At 43.8% G+C, this 23,273-nt stretch overlaps 1 protein-coding gene across 1 annotated transcript; it reads left to right on the forward strand.

Annotated features, from left to right (window-relative positions):
• The first annotated feature begins 15,980 nt into the window (after positions 1-15,980).
• On the forward strand, positions 15,981-20,900 carry LOC114070137. Its single transcript, XM_027907378.1, has 5 exons — positions 15,981-15,989; positions 16,123-16,206; positions 16,829-17,051; positions 18,463-19,691; positions 20,643-20,900. The coding sequence occupies exons 1-5, from the start codon at positions 15,981-15,983 to the stop codon at positions 20,898-20,900; spliced, it is 1,803 nt and encodes a 600-aa protein (XP_027763179.1).
• Positions 20,901-23,273: the final 2,373 nt, after the last annotated feature.

Genomic DNA, 23,273 nt, shown 5'->3' on the forward strand with positions numbered 1-23,273 from the left:
ATTCACCTTTACTTGAACTGATAGATGGGTGAGGGGATTCAATTTGAGATAAGATGGTTACATTTACTTTTGGACATATAGTTTTGCAATATTTGCAATGTGACATCCAGTCCTGAGTTATATTAGGAGGTGAGGTATAAGTTTGGTAAAGGCCATGCACTATAGGAATACCTTTCCAGAGTATTTGGGCTCCGTTGGTCTTGTTTGTCCACTGTTCAGGTAGGGGTAATGGGGCTGTCACACCAGCCGTGTTAAAAACAAAAGTTACAATGGTATCATAAAAAATCACAATCCTTATTCAGCAGACTCGTGTAATGTTCCATATATACCTTGATTGGTATGATTCCATATTTTCACAAATTCTTTGACTAGTTCTCAGGCGAGGTTGTATCAGGGTGAGTTCGAAGGATGCTGAGATTGAAAATCAAGACACTGCTGAAAGCTCAGCAATAAACCCAATATTTATTACAAAAGTGGCTAAGTAAATGGGAACTCGAGAGACAGGAAAGGAGAGGAGTGAAATAAGCCCTCAGTGAAACCCCCACTCATGCAAGCGTGTTTTACGAGGTTGTCTTACTGACCCCAGAATGACTAGAATTCCCCATAGCAGAGGCTGCATTCTCTGAGTGTCAGCAGGCTCACAAGATAGCGGGCGTCCCTGCAAAAGGCAACGTTGTCCTTCATGAGAGGCTTGAGAGCCCCGAGCACGAGCCACCTGCATTTTTATCCAATTAGCCAGTGATGTCTACCTGGGCCAGTGTGGCCAGCACCGTCCAGCTAGAGGCCTTCGGTCCCTCCCCTTGTTATGTAAGTGTACCCCTTCAGCGCATGCGTCAGAACTTTGGAATTCCCCTATCACATGCACTGTTTCACTCCAGGGGTCTTATCTGTTTGGATCTGGGGACTTTACTTCATCTCCTCTTCAGTTTCTCCTTCAAATGTCCTCTACAGACAATGAGCCAATCACAGAACACCAATCAAAACAGTTTATACAAGAAACTCTGTCTCCAAGGACAAGGTTCCTGTTTATCAGTGGACTTGGCAGGCAAGGAACAAAATGTTCACAGGTGGCTGGGTCAAACACAGACTAAAAAATATCAACATTTCCCAATGCAGCATACTCCATGTTCATGCACTAGTAACAGGTCTAAAGCGAGTCTGTTTTTGTAAAGGCCTTTTTCATGTGACCTGAAGTTGCATATTTAGGTCTTGTAGTTCCCCTTTTGTGGCACTGGCTAAGGTCACTTATGCTGTTAAATTATATAACCAAATTCCATTTTCTGATGATGTAATTTAGGGGCTAAATATTGATTCTAGTGCCCAACCTATAATGGTCCCAGTAGAAGGTTGTCTCCATTGGTCAGTATCATCCCATTTTATTTTCCCCCATGGTTGGTTCTCTAAGGGCTGTTTTCTCCACAATGGACAGAGTGTTAACATACCCAAGGTCTATTGTTTCATCCTCCCTGTCATTGGCAGGTGGGTTGTCCATGTTCCATCTTCACTTAGCCATACAGTGTGGCCCATGGAGGATACCTTATCCTCATTGCACCTATACCTTTTATCAGTTATTATATTTGTCCAACTGTACATCGACATCCTTCTCTAAGGCCTGGGCTAATGGTCCTATGGTTTGTATCTTGTTATACTGCTGCAGGCAGGAAAGAATGACACATCTATAAGATGCAAATTCAAATCCACTTTATTATCAGAAGGCTACACAATATATAATCTTTTGAGTCCTGGACATGCGATCACGAGCACAGCATGCTATTATGATTGGTCAGCATACATTGTTCACGCGCCTCAGGCAGTCCATCGTTTGGTGGTCATAAAGCCCACATTCCTGGATAAAGTTTCTGTTATCGCTGTTTTTCACATCCCGCTTTCTGCTGACCTCTGCATTCTTGTAACCATAAAACTTGTTCTTGTTTGTCTAACGGTCAAATCCTGACCTTTTCAGAACTCAGCATATTTGTGTAAAACTGTTAAGGTCCCAACATTATCCACTGTCCTAGTTACAGGGATAGGAGGTGGTGTTTAGCACTATGTGGGTGTGACCAAAGGGTCTATTCTACACCATCTATGTTGTGCCTGGTAGAGGGTCTCTTTAAGGCAGCAGGAGGAAGTGGAAGGGCAGGTGTTCATTTCCCTGTGAGGAAGAGAGGTACCTGCTTCACTGCAGGTCAGGGCCTCTCCATGAGTCTCGACCATTGTCAGAGAAACCCGATTTGAAAACCATCGCAGCCTCTGGCCACTGTTTTGGCACTATCGCTGCAGACTCCCAGACAAAAGGGAGCTGCCCAGGGCTACCCACCACCTGGAACTGCACACCACTCCAGGGGTTTGCACAATTGCTAACAGCTTTTCTCTTGCCACTACGTTTTACTTCTTTTTTCGCCTGTTGCTGTAGTTTCATGTTAGTTTGGTTTTTTTGGCTTGCTGATTTCACTAACTGCTGCCTGGGACCATAGCTGCCACCTGAGACCATGGCTGCCGCTTTGTTAGCTGCCACTACGCCTGGACCCATACCAGCATGTCATCAGAATTAATTGTTTTGGACAAAATAGTCTGCCAAGTTTTGCTTTACCCCTGTTCCCCATTGTTTTTTGTCTGGACAGGGAGGGCATTAAATGTTTGCCATACTATTTTCTTTCTTCTCCTGTGGCACGTGGTGTAGCACAGGAATAGGAGCCATTTTTTGTTTTGCCCTAGGGATGGGGGGTCAGGTAACATTTTGCCTTTGCTGGGTTTGTGGGTAAACCATTTTTCTCTGTATTGTCGTGTTATTTGCAAGTTCTAACTCAGTAAAATTGTGACTAATGTTTTTAAACACTCACAGTCTTGTTTTCTTTGTTTTCCCCTCCAATATCATTAGAGGCTGGCTCGACCATTCCTAACTTTTCCTCGCTGAGTTTTTAAAACCAGCACATACACAGAGGAGCAATCATATATTTTGGAACAATTCCAGTCACTATGTAATGGTAACTTTCCCTGGTTAGTTTGAAAAACAACATGGCTGCATATATTTCCATATGCCTTCCTCAGGACCTTTTCAGACCTTTAGGACATTGAATCCCCAAGGAAAATATTTGCAGTCTTATACAGATGTTCTCTGTTTCAATCCCATTTTGTTATGGAGTGCATAAAAGCACAATTCGGCACCACTCTTTGTCTCTTGTCATTTTCGATAGTTGCACAAATTGTTAGATTCAAACCTAAAGTTAATATTCCCTGTTCCTAAAGTTCTTCCACTTATTTTGGTAATGGTAGGCATGTTGTTACACTACTAGTGTTGTGGATTCTCCCAAAAGATTGGATTAATTGTAGAATAAGATTCATATTACTAATTTGAACACAAAACAAAAGGTAACAGAATACTAGCTCTCTTTGTACTTCCATTTTAAAGGAATCTCTTAGTTCTACCAAACTCAAGGTTAGCACTAACAATAATGTTGGTTGAAAATAATTATTACAATTAAAAATGCTACTACTCCTTGAGAGCACTCAAGTTTTACGTAAGACAAACCTCTTTTCCCAAGTACAGTTCATGGAATTACTTTCTTAATTTTTAATCCCAAAGGTCCAGAGGGAGTAACCTTCCATTTATCTGGTCCTGTAGTCTTCTTCAATTGTGAATAGTGGATCCACAGCTCCACTCTCTGAAATTTTGCAGTTGTGTGTGTTGGGAGGAGAACTTGACACGGTCCTCTCCAGCACTCTTTAATGGCTCGTCACTCCATGATTTCAAGTAAACCTAGTCTCACAGCTAAATGTTGTGGACAGGATGGTCCAATCCAATTGGGTTCTGAAGTTGAAGGTACCTGTTCATAGAAGACAAAACTTTCCCTAAAGAGATAACATAATTTTGCAAATATTCCTGACCTAAGATGTTTACAGAATGTGATTTGTAAGTAACAACCTGATAAGGCCTTCCAAACACAATTTCTAAAGAACTAAGTTTATCCCTGGATCTTGGAGTTATTCTGACTTTTAATAAGGCCAGTGGTAACACCTCGGGCCACTTTAGCTGACTTTCTTGGCAAATTTTGCTTAGCTGTCTTTTTATGGATTGGTTCATTTGTTCTACCTTCCCACTGGACAGAGGCCTCCATGGTGTGTGTAAATCCCACTTAACTGACAGTGTCCTCAACAGTTCTTTTTTAACATTAGCTACAAAGGGAGGTCCTCTATCTCATAACATTCCTAGGAATTATCTCTTTCAGTTGTATTTTACCTACCTCTCTAGCTTGATTGGTGAGACAGGGAAAAGCTTCAGGTCACCCAGAAAATTTATCTACCAATACACATAGATATCGATACCCATTTTGTTGTGGTAATTCTGAGAAATCTATTTGCCAATAATCTCCTGGTGTGTTTCCCATTTTGATTTTTCCTGGGGGAGGTCAAGGTTGGATTTGTGGATTATTTTTCTGGCACAGTTCACATTTTCTCACTATACTTTTTACAATGCCTCCCATTCCAATACCAAGAATTTGTAATTTTACATTATCCATCAATGCTTCAGCACCCTGATGCCTTTGAACTTTTTGGATTTTTAGCTTTTTATAGATTTTAGAAGTAGCTGTGTAGTAAATATAGATTTTTAATATAATTGTATAGTGTCACACACTTTAGAATAGTAGTTTACATTCACTAAGCCCTATTTCCCCATTTCATATGGAATTTTCTAAATTCCTTTAAGATTGTTTAGGCTTCTTTGAGGACAGACCTTCATTTTGTTTAAGAACATTTGCACCCCAGGCCTGAACAACAAGATGCCATCATAGTCCCAGCAACTTTCAAGCCTGGAATCCTGGAGAGGCTCCAAAGACAGTAAGTACCATAAAGAAGAGGAAGATGAGGAAGAAAGGGGTCTTCAGACTCCCGACTCAATTTCCAGAGAGGCGTGCCAGGGGAGGATATGGAAGGCTCAGATAGTTCTGGGATTGGATGGACAATACTATAAAATTGTAGAACCACTAGACACTGCTCGTGTGCCATGTATACTCCTTGCAGCCAGAAGGCCTTCATTAAAGGACTGCTCTCTATCTTATCTCTACTAAATTAAATTTACCTGAAGTTTTTTTAGCTCCCGATCTTAAGGCAACAAAAGCAACAGGTGTTTTTGTGTTCTTGTTCCATTACTTCTCTTAAAACCTAACTTGGCACCACAACTCTATTATCTTCTATGATCCACCATCCTTCCTCATTTTTCTGGGCTTCCAATAGCTCTGCTAAGTGATTGTCCTCTTTACTATACTCTGGAGCTTCCTTTAATTCCTGATATTTCTCTGGGATTGCTAATAAAACTTGGCCTTCAACTGCTCTTTTAGCTGCTTGATCAGCCAATCAATTTCCAATGTCCACTGGACCATTGTCAAAATGATGTGCTTTACAAATAAATTCCAGTGTAGTTCCTGTATACTTTTACTGGTTTTGAGATTAAACAACAGATTTCAGTTGTTTAAAAGAAAACAAGATCAACACTTCTTCTCTGTATGATGCTGGATTTAAAGGTCTAGGCTTGCATTTTTGAACAAGTCAACACCTTCTCAAAGTAGTAGGAATGGGACATGTTAAAAGCAAATACAATCACCTGGCAGGTGGAGCATCCGCATCCCACAATGTACCCCAGTAATTTTTGCTCAGGTCAAACCAGCAGCTTTTATGCTCTAGTTAAGCAGTGACATCTTGAAAGCAGAAAAGGTTTGGGTTCATAAAATGCATTAAATTCAAAAGTAAATGATGGTGTTGGTGGTGCAGTCTGTTTCTAAAGGATTAAGGAGCAATACAAAGAGTTGCTGAGGTGATGACTCCCCTCCCTCCTGCAGCCCTCCCACACCTGCCATGCCAAGGGATGCCTGGAAAAACAGGGATTAAAGGTCAGGCAAAGGCTGAAGAAGGCTTAATGAGCACCTGAAGGACTAAAATTCAAAGTAAAACTCCACAGAGCATTTCAAAAATGGGACAGGGAAAGGGGGGAAGAGGAGGTGAATTTTCTTCAGCAGAGGAGGCTGAGTTCCCCTCAGTGAGGGTGCTTGGGGTGCTCCTACGGGAAGAGAGGGGAAGGGGAGATTACTGATGGCAAAATTGGGTACAAAGAACTGCTCAGAGACTTTGGATCTTTTGAGCAGCAAGGTATTTATTCCAACATTGAGAAGCAAGCCAGCTCGTGCTGGGGGAAACTTGCTTAAAAGCATTGATGCAAAACAGGGTAATTTATACAGTCTAACTCCATGATTACAACATCTTAACATACATATTCATATGATTACAACATCTAATCATGCATATTGATAATAGGCAGAGTATGGGAAAAGTCCAGGCAGAACTTAGGGCACTGCTTTCCAGATTCTTCTTTTGGTAGTGGTCATTCTGTCCTTCAGCACTGAGTCTGGGGTTGTATTCTCATCTTCCTCAATTTGACCTTCTTGCCTTTTCATTGTTCTTGCCCTGCACACTGATGCTTGGAAAAAACTTTGGTTTCAGGCCTATTTCTCCTATTTAAATGTCTACCTTAACTTACTTTATTACCTCTAGGTCTTGTGTATATGCTTCCAGCATTCTTCTAAGATTTGGTCCAATAGTTAGAACAGAATGACTCTCTATGATGCATGTAGAAGAGATGTTAGGGGCCTCTCTTAGTTAACTCTTTTAGACCTGACTCTCATTTCAGTCCCCTTTTTCTTATTTGTGAATTCTTTCATCAAGTTCCAAAGGACTCTGATAGATATTGCATCATTGCCCATATTATCTGCGTCCTCCTGACTATGGCACTCAATCAGTACCACAGCCAAACATAGAAAAGGGATAACAGAATTATAACTGCTATTATGACCAACATTGGATGTATTAAATAGTGAAACACCTGTGTTGCTGTAGGGGAATACCCTGTAAAGATGTCCCACCAATGATGTTCTCCCACTTGCTCTACTTTAGTTAGGATAGTTTTTATATTCTTAGTGTCATGTTCCACTTGCCAGAGCATACGCTGTCGTTCTGTTTACTTCTTAGACCAGTTTTTCTATATCAGGGTGTATAAGCATTGTCTTATAAAGATTGATATCCATATCTATTTGCAATTTTGGTACATCATGATAAAATGTATAATCAACTTCAATCAGTTGTCTAGTGGTTACAGGAACAGTATAATCAAAATCATAGCCTATGATCTGAGTGAAATTACACACACAAAAATCAGTACCATTTGAGACTTCGTGGCAACAATCAATGGTAAGGTTAGTACAAAAGGTTCTAACACATGCACATCCATTTTCCACATAATAGATTTGTGACTGGGTCTTGTCATGGGGAAGCATCTCAAAAGTACATACACTTTCTTCAATATCTAAACACAAATCTTCATCTTCTACTACTGCATTTTCACAAATATATCCCAACTGTCTGTATCAGGGATTGTTGATATTTTTTTGGCCTGTGTTTGGCCCAACCACCTGCAAAAGTTTTGTTCCTTGCCTGCCAAGTTCACTGATAAACTGGAGCTTCGTCCTCGGAGACAGAGTTTCTTGTATAAACTGTTTTAATTGGTGTTCTGTGATTGGCTCATTGTCTGTAGAGGACATTTGAAGGAGAAACTGAAGAGGAGAGGATGAAGTAAAGCCCCCAGATCCAAACAGATAAGAGCCCTGGAGTGAAACAGCGCAAGTGCAAGGGGAATTCCAAAGTTCTGATGCATGTGCTGAAGGGGTACACTTACATAACAAGGGGAGGGACCGAAGGCCTCTAGCTGGACGGTGCTGGCCACACTGGCCCAGGTAGACATCACTGGCTAATTGGATAAAAAATGCAGGTGGCTCGTGCTCGGGCTTCTCAAGCTTCACATGAAGGACAATGTTGCCTTCTGCAGGGATGCCCACTATCTTTGTGAGCCTGCTGACCCTTTGAGGATGCAGCCTCTCCTTGGGGGAATTCTAGTTATTCTGGGGTTGGTAAGGCAACCTTGTAAAACACACCTGCATGAGTGGGGGTTTCACTGAGGGCTTAGTTTACTCCTCTCCTTTCCTGTCTCTCAGGTTCCCATTTATTTGACCACTTTCCATAATATATATTGGGTTTATTGTTGAACTTTCAGCAGTGTCTTGATTTTCAATCTCAGCATCCTTTCAAACTCACCCTGTTGGACTGTCCGTTAGGAATACATATCTCAGTACTGATTGATTGCCATCTGTCTTTGGTGCTATCATAACTTGCCCAAACATTATGGCCTATAGGCCTAATGATGACATTCTGGTGTATAGCTCCTAATGTCAAAACAGGAAAGATAATCTTTTCTTTGGCTGCACTGATAGTCATTACATAAGCTTCAATTTGTTCATATTGTGAATTGTAAGTAAAATTTACCAGCTGCCACCATGCCTGATAATTTTTCTCAAATTGGGTGGTAGAGCTGTTTCTGGCTATTATTTCCCTTATTTCTTGGGATAGTATTCCTGATGTTCCCTCCCTTAGTATTCCTGCGGCTACAGATTTTACCCACTGCTGAGTTTGGATGCACTGGATAGAAAGTGCAACCTTTTTGCTAATGCCGCCAGTATAGTTGGCAATTTTGAAAAAATCTTCAGCAGTGTGATTAGCTACTAATGTTAACAATTTAACTGCCAGTGATTGTGTTTCTGCTAAAGTGAGTATGGATGATTTTAAGGGAACTTTGAGCTTCCCCAGATCAGAAGTGACAACACTTAGCTTATTTACCAGCACTTCTTGGTCTATAGTGTTCAGTACACCTAATCCTCTACCAAACCATCCAGCAAGGTCTCTTTGCACTCTTTTACGATGGGAGCTGGCTGCCAGCCATGAGGCTTTGCTGTGTATAGGGCTGACAATCTTTTTGCAGGTGTGTTTTATTTGCCTGGATGTTTATTTGGACCCTTTTCAGTGAGTATGTGGGATCTAATAGTTTCTGCTCATTATATTGCCTTATTACATAGGGTCCAGCAAAAGTTAAATTGTGGACACTTTCACAGCTTTGAGAAGGGGTTGTAGGAAGTGAGGTGGTCCCAGCTGATGATGTAGCAGGAGATTTAGTAGTCAAGGCACCTAATGTAGCATTTATTATAAATGTCCTTGATATATTCCCCTCCTTGAATGACCAAGCACAAAGTGCAGAAACTGGTTTATCTGAGGTAAAGGTGTGCCACCATTCATCAGACTTACACATGCGTTCTCTAAGTATCTTTCCATAGTAAGCAGAACTGTTCTTTATGTCTAAGGAGTCCCGCACAGTAATATTAACTTTGGGTGTCCAACTAGTCAGTGAGGGTGGTTTGTATGCTCTACATCTGTCACAGTTTAATGAGAAACAAGTGTTTTGATGAGTATTGTCATGGTTTTGTTTTGGGTCAATTTGCTTTCCACTTCTCACACAATTACTATTAGTTGAGAGAAGGTTTTTGCAGACAAAAGAGAGACAGGATTTGGGGAAAATAGTATAAACATTTATTACTAGTAAAACAAAAACTACTAATAAATTAAAAACTAAAGAACTATATCTACAACAATTTCTACTCAAGTTGAAGTGCTATATATTTACAGAAATACTTCTTCCCCTTTTATACTAGTTCAAGGAGAAGAAGTAGTCTCATTCTCTATTTTCGGAGTTCCAGCTCTTTCTCTCTAGTAATAGATTTTCAGTAGCAGTAGTATTCTTGTTGCAGTTGGAACTTTTTCTCTCTCTTTCTCGCTCTGTGTTGGCTTCCAGGGCTGGGTTTACCCCCCTCCTGGGCTAAAACCGAAGGCTGGGGGTTACCCAGGTCCCGAAGGGTCTTCCTTCCATAGGCTTGCAAGGGGACACTTGCTTACTATGGATCTTCTTCCATAGGGTTACAGGGGATAATGGCTTAAGAGTTCACCCCTGTTTCCCTATGGAGGTCCCTCTCCATGGGAGAACAGTCCTTGATAGACTTCTCAGCATGGGTCTAGCACGGATCCACACACACACACACACACACACGGATCCCAACATCTCACATGGGCCGTCTAGCTCCAGCATGAGATTTCTCAGGGTCACAAAATCTTCAACAGCAGTATGGATCCACACACACACGGATCCCAGTATCCCACCTGAGTCGTCACTGCTCCAGCACAGGTTTCCCTCGGGATCACAAATGTTCACCAGGACTCTGCCTCACTTCAGTCCTTCTCATGAAGTCTTAGTTCTCTTTGGTACATCCACAGACTCCTCTATCAGCCGCATGGGGGGTCTCCTTACTCTAACAAACTTTTGCAAGTAGCAGGGTTTACTTTTCAGTCTTTTCCCTGCTGAAGAGAGAGAGCGAAAGGGGGAAGAAGCAGCTCTCCCCCCTTCAAACTTTTCTTCTCTCTCCTCTGGTTGCTAGTTTTGACCTTGGAGGTCCCTTATCTCTTTGCTGGAATTTTTCCACAGCGGTTTCTGTCCAAGCAGTCCGTCTTTTAAACTTTTTTTTTTCTTCGCTCTCTTACAAGAGAGAAGGGAGGACTTCAGTACTGCACCTGCTCCCCCCACCCCGGCCCAAGCCGGGGGAGGAGGGAGTCTGGCCCTGCTCGGGCCTGCTACTCCTCTCCCCTACATGACTGCTGCCCCCAATTTCAACTGCGCCAACAACCTTCTCTTCCATTTTCTTGAAGATGTAATTAGCAAAGGTGTCACTGGACTTTTGATTGGCCTTTTTGTCCGGAAATTACCTGGACAAAACCATCCTCGGCCCCAGGGATGGGCTGGTGGGCAAAACCACGACAGTATGAGTTATGAGGAAGACCAAAACTCCTCCCTCTAAGCAATTGTAAATCCAAAATTAAGAAGCTCCAATTGAGAAAAATGTGGAAAAAGGAAAAATAAAAGCCCTTTAATAAAGATATATGTGTATTGGTAGAACAATGAAAGAACACAAATTAAAAAAACCAAAAAATAATCCTATACCCTCCAAAAAATCCCCTTCAAAACAAACAAACCAACCAAAACAAACAAACAAAACTCCTCACCGCTCCCCACAGACAAGATCTTGAGGGCCACCAACTAGGAATGTGGATTTACCAGACACTTCTTTTGTGTTAGTCAATTGCCTAAGCCACAGTCAATCTGCACATTCAATATCCTTTTCACACAGTGGGCAGGGGGAAGGGAAAAGTCCTGCTTAGTTTCCAAGAAGCAAAATCATGACATTATCCACTCCTAATTTTTCCTCCCCATACCACCACACTCTATCAAATTAAACTTTTTGAACTCCATACATACATGCATTATTCTAAACTATATACACATTCACAAATATGTAGGTACAAATACAGATACAGAGTTATGGTCTGTTTACCCGAAGATAATATCCCATTGAGGTATGCACCAGGTTTCTCCATCTTCCTGCATTACCCACCATGTGACACCAGGTCTTTGGGCAAAAACAATCCCACGAATGGATTTGCCTTTGCTCTAGGCAGGATTAACCCAAACTGTTTTACCTAACATACCCCTAAGTGAATCACTGGGACTTTGTCTCCATCAACAGTGTGAAGGGACTCTGATTGGGCAGGGCCAGCTCTATTGACGGAGCCTCTAGTGCTTACAAACCATGTAGCCTTCCCTAGGTGTTGATCCCAGTGTTTGAAAGTCCCTCCACCCAATGCCTTCAGGGTGGTCTTCAATCATCCATTCCACCATTAAACCTTCCCAGTGGCTGCAACATGGTATGGGATGTGATAGACTCATTCAGTGCCACGCTCCTTCACCCAGGTGGTAACTAAACTGTTCTTGAACTGTGTCCCATTATCTGACTCAATCCGCTCTGGGGTGCCGTGTCACCACAGGACTTGCTTTTCAAGGCCCAGGATGGTATTTCGGGCAGTGGTGTGGGGCACTGGATGGGTCTCCAGCCATCCAGTGGTGGTTTTCACCATGGTGAGCACATAGCGCTTACCTTGACGAGTCTGTGGCAGTGTGATATAATCAACCTGCCAAGCCTCCCTGTACCTGTATTTACTCCATCATCCACCATACCACAGGGGTTTCAGTCTCTTAGCCTGCTTAAAGGCAGCACGTCTCACAGTCATGGATAACCGGAGAAATAGTGTCTGAGAAATAGATGCACCCCTCAGTCTTGTGCCCATCTGTACGTGGTATCTCTGTCCTGACAGCCAGAGGCATCATGGGCCCATCGCACTAAAAACAGTTCTCCTTTGTGCTGCCAGTCCAGATCCACCTGTGACACCTGGACTTGTGCAGCTCGGTCTGCCTGTTCATTGTTGCTGTGCTCTTCATTGGTTTGATTTTCAGGCACATGAGCGTCAACGTGGTGGACTCTCACAATCGGTTTCTCTACCTGGGTAGCGATGTCTTGCCATATATCAGCAGCCCAGGTGGGTTTTCCCCTACGTTTCCAATTGACCTTCTTCCATCTGTCCAACCACCCCCACAGGGCATTGGCCACCATCCACAACTCCGTGTAGAGGTAAAGTTTTGGCCACTTCTCTCATTCAGAAATGTCCAACGCAAATTGGACAGCTTTGAGCTCTGCGAATTGGCTCGATTCACCTTCTCCTTCAGTAGCTTCTGCAACTTGTTGTGTGGGGCTCCATACAGCTACTTTCTATTTACGTTTCATCCCTACAATGCAGCAGGAACCATCAGTAAAGAGTGCGTAGCGTATGTCTTCTTCTGGTAGTTGATTGTATGCTGGGGCTTCCTCCGCCCGTACCACCTGCTCTCCTTCTTCTTCCTCTGCTAGACTAAAGTTCTCACCTTCTGGCGAGTTGGTGATGATTTCTAGGATCCCAGAGCGATTTGGATTTCCAATGCAGGCGCACTGCATGATCAGGGCAATCCACTTGCTCCATGTACTGTCAGTGGCATGATCCGTAGAGGGCATCTTCCCCTTGAACATCCAACTCAACACTGGTAGTCAAGGTGCCAGGAGGAGATGTTCTTCTGTGCCAATCACCTCTGAGGCAGCTTGTACTCCCTCATAAGCTTCTAGGATCTCCTTTTCTGTTGGCATGTAGTTGGTTTCAGATTCTCTGTAGCTTCAGCTCCAGAATACAAGTGGGTGGCCTTGGGTCTCGCCAGACACCTTCTGCCAGAGGCTCCAGGAGAGGTCTTTATCCCCAGATGCAGAGTAGAGCACATTCTTCACATCTGGTCCTGTCCTGACTGGTTCAAGGGCTACAGCGTGGGCAATCTCCTGCTTAGTCTGCTCAAATGCTGTCTGCTGTTCAGGACCCCACTGGAAATCATTCTTCTTGCGGGTTACTAGATAGAGAGGGTTTACGATTTCGCTGTACTCGGGGATATGCATTCTCCAAAAACCTATGGCACCCAGGAAAGCTTGGGTTTCCTTCTTGCTGGTAGGTGGAGTCATGGTTGTGATCTTATCGATGACTTCAGTTGGGATCTGATGACATCCATCTTGCCGCTTTATTCCCAGGAACTGAATCTCTCGGGCAGGTCCCTTGACTTTACTCTTTTTGATGGCAAACCCAGCTCCCAGGAGAATCTGTATGATTTTCTTTCCTTTCTCAGAGACCTCTTCTGCTGTGTCCCTCTATATGATGATGTCATCAATGTACTGCAGGTGTTCTGGGGCCTCACCCTTCTCTGGTGTAGCCTGGATCAGTCCGTGGCAGATCGTGGGACTTTGTTTCCACCCCTGGGGCAGTCGGTTCCAGGTGTACTGCACACCCCTCCAGGTGAAAGCAAACTGTGGCCTGCACTCTTCTGCCAAGGGAATGGAGAAAAATGCATTTGCAATGTCAGTAGTGGAGTACCACCTCACTGCCTTGGACTCTAGCTCGTACTGGAGCTCCAACATGTCTGGAACAGTGACACTCAGCAGCAGGGTGGTTTCATTCAAGTCACGATGGTCCATAGTCCATCTCTATTCTCCATCAGACTTATGCCCCAGATGGGGCTGTTGAAGAGTGAGTGGGTCACTGCTTGGCCCTCCAGTTCATGAATCATCTTATGGATGGGGATCATAGTCTCGGTTTGTTCGATACTGCTGATGATGCACTATTGTAGTGGCAATTGGCACTCGCTGTTCCTCAACCTTCAACAGTCCCACAGCAGAAGGGTTCTCCGAGAGGCCAGGTAGTGAATTCAACTGCTGAGCCACCTCTGTCTCCACAGCAGCTATTCTGAAAACCCATCTATGTCCCTTGGGGTCTTTGAAATACCCATTCCTAAGGTAGTCAATGCCATGGATACATGGGGCATCCGGACCTGTCACAATGGGGTGTTTCTGCCACTCCTTCCCAGTCAAGCTCACTTCAGCTTCCAACACAGTCAACTCTTGAGACCTTCCTGTCACCCCAGAAATGGAAATAGTCTCTGGTCGCACATGTCCTGAGGGCATTAACATGCACTGAGTCTCAACTAAAGCCTTGTATTCTTGTGGGTCTGATGTGCCAGGTCATCAGATCCACACAGTCCAATAGACACAGTTGTCCCGTGCCTCTACCTGGTTAGAGGCCTGGCCCCTCTTATACTGGTCTTCTTCTGCTTGTCACAGTTTTCCTTCTGTGAATATCGATGGGAGGTACCTTCTAGAGGGTCAGATCCTTGCCCATGGGATACCTATACTGCACTCACTTTCACAGACTTTCCTTTTTTCCTCTCCTTCAACTCTTGTACTCGGGCTGCCAGGGCATGGGTAGGTTTCCTGTCGCACTGTCTCATGTCTTCTCCATGGTCAGATAGGAAATAGCACAACTCAGTTTGTGAGGTCTGTCCACTCTCTCTAGCTGGGAGGCGTCTGGTTCTCACTGGTGCCATATGGGAATTGTTTCTCTGGATCCTCTCTTTCATTTTCTCCTGTTTATCTTTCATCTCTGTAGTTAGGGTCTTGAGGTAATTTATCAATGTCTCTACAGAGGAAATTCAGGCTTGTAGTGGTCCTTGGATCATACTGTCTGTCCCAGTTTAAATGAGACAAGGGTCTTTTGCTGGGGATGAGTTATGAGAAGAGACCCAAACTCCTCCCTCTAAGCAATTATAAATCCGAAATTAAGAGACTCCCACTGAAGGAAAAACGAATTATGGAAAAGGAAAAATAACAACTCTTTATTAAAAGGTGTGTATTAACAGAAACACTGAAAAAAACCAAGTAAAACAGCCAAACAATACTCCTATACCCACAAAGAATCCCCTTCAAAAAAAACAAACCAATAAACAGGCAAAGGGAAAAGTAAACAGTTCAAATTTGCGCCCTTTGGTGCAATTCTAACCACAGTCAATAGGGGGCGTCGTTGTCTTGGCGACACCAGGTGGGACTCCGGTCGGTCGCCAGGGCCGCGCACGGGCAATCCGCTCCATGCTGGCAGCCAGGTGAATTTCCTGGGGAGTCATCGTTCTGTGCCCGACCCCTGCGCCCGTCGGACGACCATTCCAGGTAAGCCCGAAGGTGCTTTTTTTTCTTAAGGGTTATAAGCCTACCTTATAAGACGAGTTCGTGTATACTCGCTGGGTTGGGCTGAGAGAGGTATTTTTTTGGGGGAAGCCTAGGCACTGGTCGTAAGACGTGGCGAAAGCTGCGCTGAGCCAGTATTTGCCGTATACTGGATTTCGGCAAATTGGTTGTGGAAACAAGTTACGTAACTGTTTGTGGTATTTTATTGCTTGTGACATTTTATTTTTTTGTGGTATTTGCTGTTTGTGTGAGTCTGTTGTGCTATTGTGGGAATGATGCCTTTTAAAACCTTTAGAGCATTGTCCTGTTCTGAAACTAATATTCCTGAAGATTCTCCGCTCGGTCGCATACTAAAGCATTGGAAGGAGGGGAACTTTGGACAAGAACTAAGTAAAAAGCAGTTAATTGACTATTGTAATAATGTGTGGCCGAAGTATGATACTGAAGGGATGCAGTGGCCGAAAAACGGCACTATAACGCTAGAGATAATGTCTCCTTTACTGCAATATTTAAAAGACAATGATCTATGGGATGAAATACCATATTTAGATTTATTTTATTATCTGAGACGTAAACCTGAGTGGCAGAATGACTGTGGTGTGTTGGTACTAAAAGCATCAAATGACGAATGTGTGGGATGCAAAGAACGAAAGGCACGGCTTGTTGAACCGGAGGAAGATATTGCTTTGTTAGTCTCTCCGAGCCTTACCCCTACTGCGCCCCCATTAAGAGCAGCTCCCACACCTACTGCGCCCCCATCAAGAGCAGCCCCCACTCCTACCGCACCCCCATTGAGAGCAACTCCCTCACGCAGGTGAGATTCGCCCCCACCTATGCCCCCATCATCCTCGGATGAGGAGGAAAAGGAGCACACTGATAGGACTCCGTTAGCGGGACGGACTCGTAGGGGAAGGAAAGAACGGGGAAGAAGTCGAGAGCGGAGACATGGAAACGAGGAGAGGGCTGTGTCGCCCTCGCCCCCGAAATTGATGGTCCCTCTGCAAGAGGCAGTGGGGGCAGGAGGAGCGCGTGTCATGGTGAAAGTGCCTTTCTCGCCAAGTGATTTATTAATTTGGAAGCAATCAGCAGGGGCGTATAGAGAAAATCCTGAGCGCGTAGCGCGTGTTGTAAAAATGGTTATAAAAACTCAGAACCCGGACTGGACTGATTTGCAGGTTTTATTGGATACAATCCTAGATTCTACTGAAAAAGAAATGGTATTGCGTGTAATGGTTGAGAGAGCCAGAGAAAAGATACGCGCGCAGCCTGGGCAGGGAACGGTTAATGATTTAGTCCCTCGGGAAAATCCCGAGTGGAATCCCAATGCTGCAGCCGACTACCATGGGTTAAAGGTTTACCAAGATTTATTGATAGAAGGAATTCGAAGCGGAATTCCAAAGACTTTAAACTGGTCGAAGCTGTACTCTGTGCGGCAGGATAAGGCAGAGTCCTCCTCTGCCTTCTTAGAAAGATTAAAGGAGACAGCTCGAAAATATACAGATTTGGATGTAGAGGCTGAATCGGGGAAGTTACAGCTGGCTTTGATTTTCATGGGGCAGTCCCAGGAAGATATTAGAAAGAAGCTGCAGAAATTAGAAGGGGAAGAGACGTGGAATTTAGAAAAATTGTTAGAAGTGTCTTGGAAAGTGTATAATAATCGTGAGAAGGAGCAGACAAAGAAACAACAAGCGAGCATGTTAGCCATTTTGCAGGCAGCCGGAGGGAATTATGGCAGAGAGAATAGAAGCAGAGGGAGAGGAGTTGGGAGAGGTTTTAATAATCAGGGTGGATTTGGATTCCAGGGGGGATGTGGAAAGATAGGGTTAAATCAGTGTGCACTATGCAAGGGTCAGGGACATTGGAAGAATGAATGCCCCCTAAATGCGGGGGTAGGAATGAATTCATTTGCCGGGAACATGCCGGGTGCAGTTAATGGGACGCCACACGGTGTCGCTCAAGCATTTATGTTGCAAAACTACAATAGCCAAAGTTGACTAGACCAGGACCTAAAGGTTGTCCTGGAAATAGAAGGAGAACCTATGGAATTTCGCGTAGATACGGGAGCTAGTTTTTCAGCAATGAATCGGTTAATGGGTCCTTTAAGTAATTCAACTGTCCGTGTTGTGGGTGTATCGGGACAGGCAGAGGAACGTGCATTCTTGAGGCCACTGGATATCAAATTTAGGGGGAAACAATTGGATCACCAATTTCTTTATATGCCTAATAGCCCAGAGTGTTTGTTAGGGAGAGATTTGTTGTCCTTCTTACAGGCTACTATTGTGTTTGAAAATGGAAGGGTCAAGGTAGAAATCCCAGAAGAAAATGTAGCACAAATATTTACGGTAAAGGAAATAGAAACAGAAGAAATTCCTCAGGAAATAGAACACGCAGTTGTCCCTTGGGTGTGGGAGGTCGGGGTCCCGGGTTTATCTAAAGCAGCAGCTCCAGTAGTGATAGAACTTAAGGAAGGGGCACAGCCAGTGCGGATTAAACAATACCCAATTAGTTTAGAGGCGAGAAGGGGGGTAGTGCCTCTAATTGAACAATTTATAGTTCTTGGAATATTAAAGGCGTGTGAATCAGAATTTAATACACCAATCTTTCCAGTAAGGAAACCAAACAGGAAATACAGACTAGTACAAGATCTGAGGGCAGTCAATCTTTTAACCAAGGACATTCACCCGGTGGTTGCAAACCTTGTTAACATCTGTTTCTGAGAAATTTCAGTGGTTTTCAGTAATAGATTTGAAAGATGCATTCTTCTGCATACCATTGGCACCGGAGAGCTGGCACCTTTTCGCCTTTGAGTGGGAAAATTCTGACACGGGGAGGAAGAGACAGCTAACCTGGACGCGTCTACCACAGGGATATAAATCTTCGCCTACAATATTTGGTAATCAGCTAGCAAAAGAACTTGAAGAGTGGAAGACATCACAGGTAAAAGACTCTCCTTTTTCCTACATAGTATTGCAATATGTAGATGACATCCTTCTGGGTACAGAAGGATGAGAGCTGTGCTACAAGCTAACCATTGAACTGCTAAACATGTTGGGCCAAGCGGGATACTGAGTTTCAAAGGAAAAGGTTCAATTAGTTAAACAAAAAGTTATCTACCTGGGTTGCGAGATTTCCCAAGGAGTTCGGCGACTAGGCACAAACAGAGTAAAAGCTATCTGTGCTATCCCGGTCCCACGGAATAATCAGGAATTGAGATCTTTTCTAGGAATGATCGGCTGGTGTCGACTATGGATTCCTGATTTCGGACTCCTTGCCAGACCACTGTACGAAGCAGTGAAAGAGCCGCAGCTAGTTTGGAGACCGGCACAGGAAAAGGCATTCCAGGATCTAAAGAAAGCCTTGCGGGAAGCACCTGTTTTAGGACTGCCTGACATAACTAAAGATTTCCAGCTGTATGTCTGTGAAAGACAACGGTTGGCCCTGGGAGTACTCACACAACGACTGGGATCCTGGAAGAGACCCGTTGGTTACTTTTCAAAGCAACTGGACACTGTAAGTGGGGGTTGGCCTGGGTGTCTCAGGGCAGTAGCAGCAACGGTGATATTGATCCAGGAAGCACGTAAACTGACTCTGGGAAGGCATATTACAGTTTACGTGCCACATATGGTCATAGCAGTCCTGGAACAGAAAGGAGGACATTGGCTCTCCTCCAGCAGAATGTTACAATACCAGGCCCTGCTTAGGGAACAGGATGACATTGAATTAAAAGTTACTAATCATCTCAATCCAGCTGAGTTTCTCAGGTCCGCCCAGGAAGAGGGAGTCCTGGAACATGACTGCATGGAGACAATCGAACACGTCTATGCTAGTCGAAAGGACTTGAAGGATGAACCACTGGAAAACCCGGACTGGGAACTGTTCACAGATGGATCAAGTTTTGTGGAAAAAGGTACCAGGTATGCAGGGTACGTGGTGGTAACCCTACAGGAAGTTGTGGAAGCAAAGGCATTACCCCCGGGAACATCAACACAAAAAGCCAAAATATGGGCACTAGTAAGAGCCCTAGTCTTAAGTCAGGAAAGGAGAGTTAATATCTGGACTGACTCAAAGTATGCTTTTGGAGTAGTTCATGTACATGGGGCATTGTGGAAGGAGAGAGGGTTGCTTACTTCACAAGGGACAGCGATTAAACATCGGGAAGAAATTCTTCAGCTACTAGAGGCAATACACAAACCGTCAGCTGTAGCCATAATGCATGTGAAGGGACACCAAACCAGTTCGGAACCGGAGTCACAAGGAAACAGATTGGCAGACCAAGCAGCACGACGAGCAGCTACACAGGTATGGACTCAAATGGCTTTGCTACCAACTCGTGATAACCCAGCAGCAGTACACTTGGAAGAAAAGCCCCATTACACACCAGAGGATGAAAAGTTGGCCCACATGATGGAAGCAAAGAAAAATGTAAAAGGATGGTATATTACCCCTACTGGACAGGTAATACTGCCAGTCCGAATAATGAAGACAGTGCTTGAAATCGAACATGGTAAGTGCCACTGGGGTGCAGAAGCAATGGTTAAATTTCTGAGAAATAAAGTTTTCTCAAATCAGATGTTAACGCTGGCTAAAAGGGTGAATGCGACATGTCCAGCATGTATTAAAAACAATCCAATAGTGAGGAAACAGGTACAAATGGTAAAACTTCAGATTGGACAGCTTCCAGGAGACTACTGGCAGGTAGACTTTTCTGAATTGCCAAGGGCTCAAACATACAAATATTTGCTGGTGTATGTGTGTACCTTTTCAGGGTGGCCAGAGGCTTTTCCATGTAGAACTAACCAGGCTAAGGAAGTAGTAAAGACTCTTTTGAAAGAAATTATCCCGAGATTTGGAGTACCATTAGGATTATCTTCAGACAGAGGACCACACTTTATTGCAGGAGTTGTACAGGATTTAGCCACAGTGTTAGGAATAGTATGGAATCTCCACACCCCGTGGAGGCCACAATCTAGTGGGCAGGTGGAAAGGATGAATCAGACCCTGAAAAACCAATTAAAGAAAATTTGTCAAGAAGTGAAAATTCAGTGGCCCCAAGTTTTGCCTCTTGCTCTGTTGAGAATCAGGATTAAACCTAGGGAAAGAATTGGGGTAAGCCCATACGAAATTTTGTATGGAAAACCATATCACGCTGCGACGTATCAGGGTGACCCTCATGTAGTGGGAGACCAAGCTGTGTTTAACTATATCTTGTCTCTAAATAAGACTCTTTTAGCGCTTCGGGGAGCCTTACAGTGGAATCGGCCTTTACCTCTGGAGAATCCAGTGCATGACATTTCTCCAGGAGATCAGGTCTACGTGAAGAATTGGTCAGTAGAACCACTGAAGGAAACATGGGACGGCCCCCGCCAGGTGTTGATGACAACCTATACAGCAGTCAAGGTCGAAGGCATTGACAACTGGATTCATTACACGAGGGTCAAGAAGGTCCCTGTGCAGTGGACTGCAGAATCCATCACGCCGACCAGAACGGTGTTCCGGGCGGTCCAATAAGACTCATAGTGCGAATAGTAATTCTGTTACTGTTAATAGGTACCACTGATGCAGGTGTTACAATTACTGTGTCTAATCCTTTTGTTTTAGTGCCTGAAGGAACAAGTGTAAATCTGACCTGTTTGTTTTCTGAAAACCGGGAAGCTGAATGGGATGACGTGCATGTTTGGTGGCGATGGATGGATTGGGACCATGATATAACCCAAGGTGTGACCACGGTATGGAACAGGACCCAGCGAAAGGGCTATACCGTCTTGCAGGTACCCACTGTGACTCCTGAGGTCGATGGTGTGTATTCTTGCATAGTGTGGGTTCAAATGAGTTTTGATTACGAGTATGCGAGAATACACACGTTTAATTCCACACATAATAGGGACTCAGGCATACAGATACCCCTTCATCTGCAAGTTGATACATGGCATGGCCCTCCTCTACGGATTAATTGCACGTTTAAATTGAGCTATCCATGCTATGAGAACCTTGATCTTAAATGGTGGAAAATAAACATGACAACTGGAATATGGGAAAGACAAACTGAGGGAATTGGCTGGTGGTCTGACGAGGAGAATGGAATAGGTTGGTTAAATATTTCAAATCCAGAAGTAGGGGACACTGAAAGTACCTTTGTATGTGCTGTCTCTTGTGACGAGGAAGGGAATTATGGGATCAGGACAGTTAGAAGTGTGCCATATCAAGGCCAGGAAATTCAACCAGAACAGGAAAGTTATACCATAGCAGAAGGAGGAAATGCTACCCTGAGTTGCAAGATTCGGAGACAGCTTTTCTCGGACTATGGTTGGTGGTTCAAAGGTTATAACTTACAAAATGATTCTAAATATCGCATTGAGCAGGGGCCACAAAGTATTACTTTATCAATTCAATAGACAAGAAGAGGGCAGGATGAAGGACAATACATTTGCTGGATAAGTAATGATGACTGGTGGGGGACAGGAGTGACCTCTGTTTATGTAAAGACTGTGTGAATGACTCGACAGACTCATACATCACAGGCTCCACGAATCCCACACATTTCCTATACAGGAACCAAGCAAGAAAACTTAATAGTTGGACTAATTAGAGATTTTGGAATGATTCAAAATGTCTCTAGAATTACTGCATGTCTTCCACTGCCACATGCAGCTGGGGATCCGATCCCATGGGGAATAATACCGGTTCCAGAACTCCCGAGACTATTTGTTAATACCACATGGAGTTGTAAGTTTTTAACTAAATCTCACCCAGTAACGATAGATGGTTGTCTTTATGGAAGTGTTAAAACCCGAGAACAATGTGAACAGTTGTCAGGATTCCTCAAGTGGATAGATGGAAGTATGCATGGCTTGTCTGGACAGTGTATAGTTTCCCCTTCTATTAGTAGCATAGACACCTGTGTAAGGGTACAAGTCCAAATGGATGAGGGAAAATCGGAACAAAAGTGTCAAAATAACACTACTCCTACTACTCTGGAAAAGTGGCAAACAATTTGGGGACCTAGTTTATTAGAAACCTACAGCTATTTAGGGAAAGTACAATGGTGCATTCATTGGGTAGGTTCCAAAAACCAAATTACTCTTTTCTACATTCAAAACATAGGCAATGGCGGTAAATACTCTCACCTACGGATTTATGGAATTGCACTCGAGTTTACACATGTGACACTCCCAATGGTGACGTAGGTTTAATCCCAGTACGAATTCTGTTAAGATTGGGTTGTGAGTGTCGGGGATACAATCACTCCATATTAGGTTATAATAGCTCGCGTAGTGTAGATTGTCTCACCACTACTGTGAGCAGCCCAGGAAATCTAGTTTGGGTAATGGGACATGGACAATGGACCACTCATATGCCTGTAGATGGCCCTGCGACACAGATTACCTTAGGAGTTCCTACCCTATGCCCTTATTGGAAAACAGTGGAATTGACCACTACAGATATACAACCCAGGCGAAAAAGGGCCTTAGAGCAAAACCTAGATGAGTGGCATGACCCATCATCTGGAGTTAAATTTGGATGGGCATTAGAGTCCTTGTTTGCACCGATTGCATCTTATCATAACAGAGAGATGCTGTTCAAATTGATGAGTCAAACGGAAAGATTGGCAGCGGCTACCAAGAAGGGATTTAAGGACATGAATATCCAATTACAAGTGACTACTCGCATGACTATACAAAACCGAATGGCATTAGATTTAATTCTATTAAAGGAACATGGAGTTTGTGGTTACCTGCATGCACGGGATGAACACTGCTGCATCCACATTCCAAATGTCACACATGAGGTTGAAAATGATATTTCTCAGTTAGAACAAATTGAAGGAAATGTGCAAAATTTACAAAAGGATGCAGAGCATAATTGGATTGGTGAAATATTCAG

This window comes from Empidonax traillii, unplaced genomic scaffold, assembly GCF_003031625.1.
Source record: "Empidonax traillii isolate 1590-97213 ecotype Southwest subspecies unplaced genomic scaffold, ASM303162v1 scaffold1447:size107252, whole genome shotgun sequence".
Lineage (NCBI taxonomy): Eukaryota > Metazoa > Chordata > Aves > Passeriformes > Tyrannidae > Empidonax > Empidonax traillii.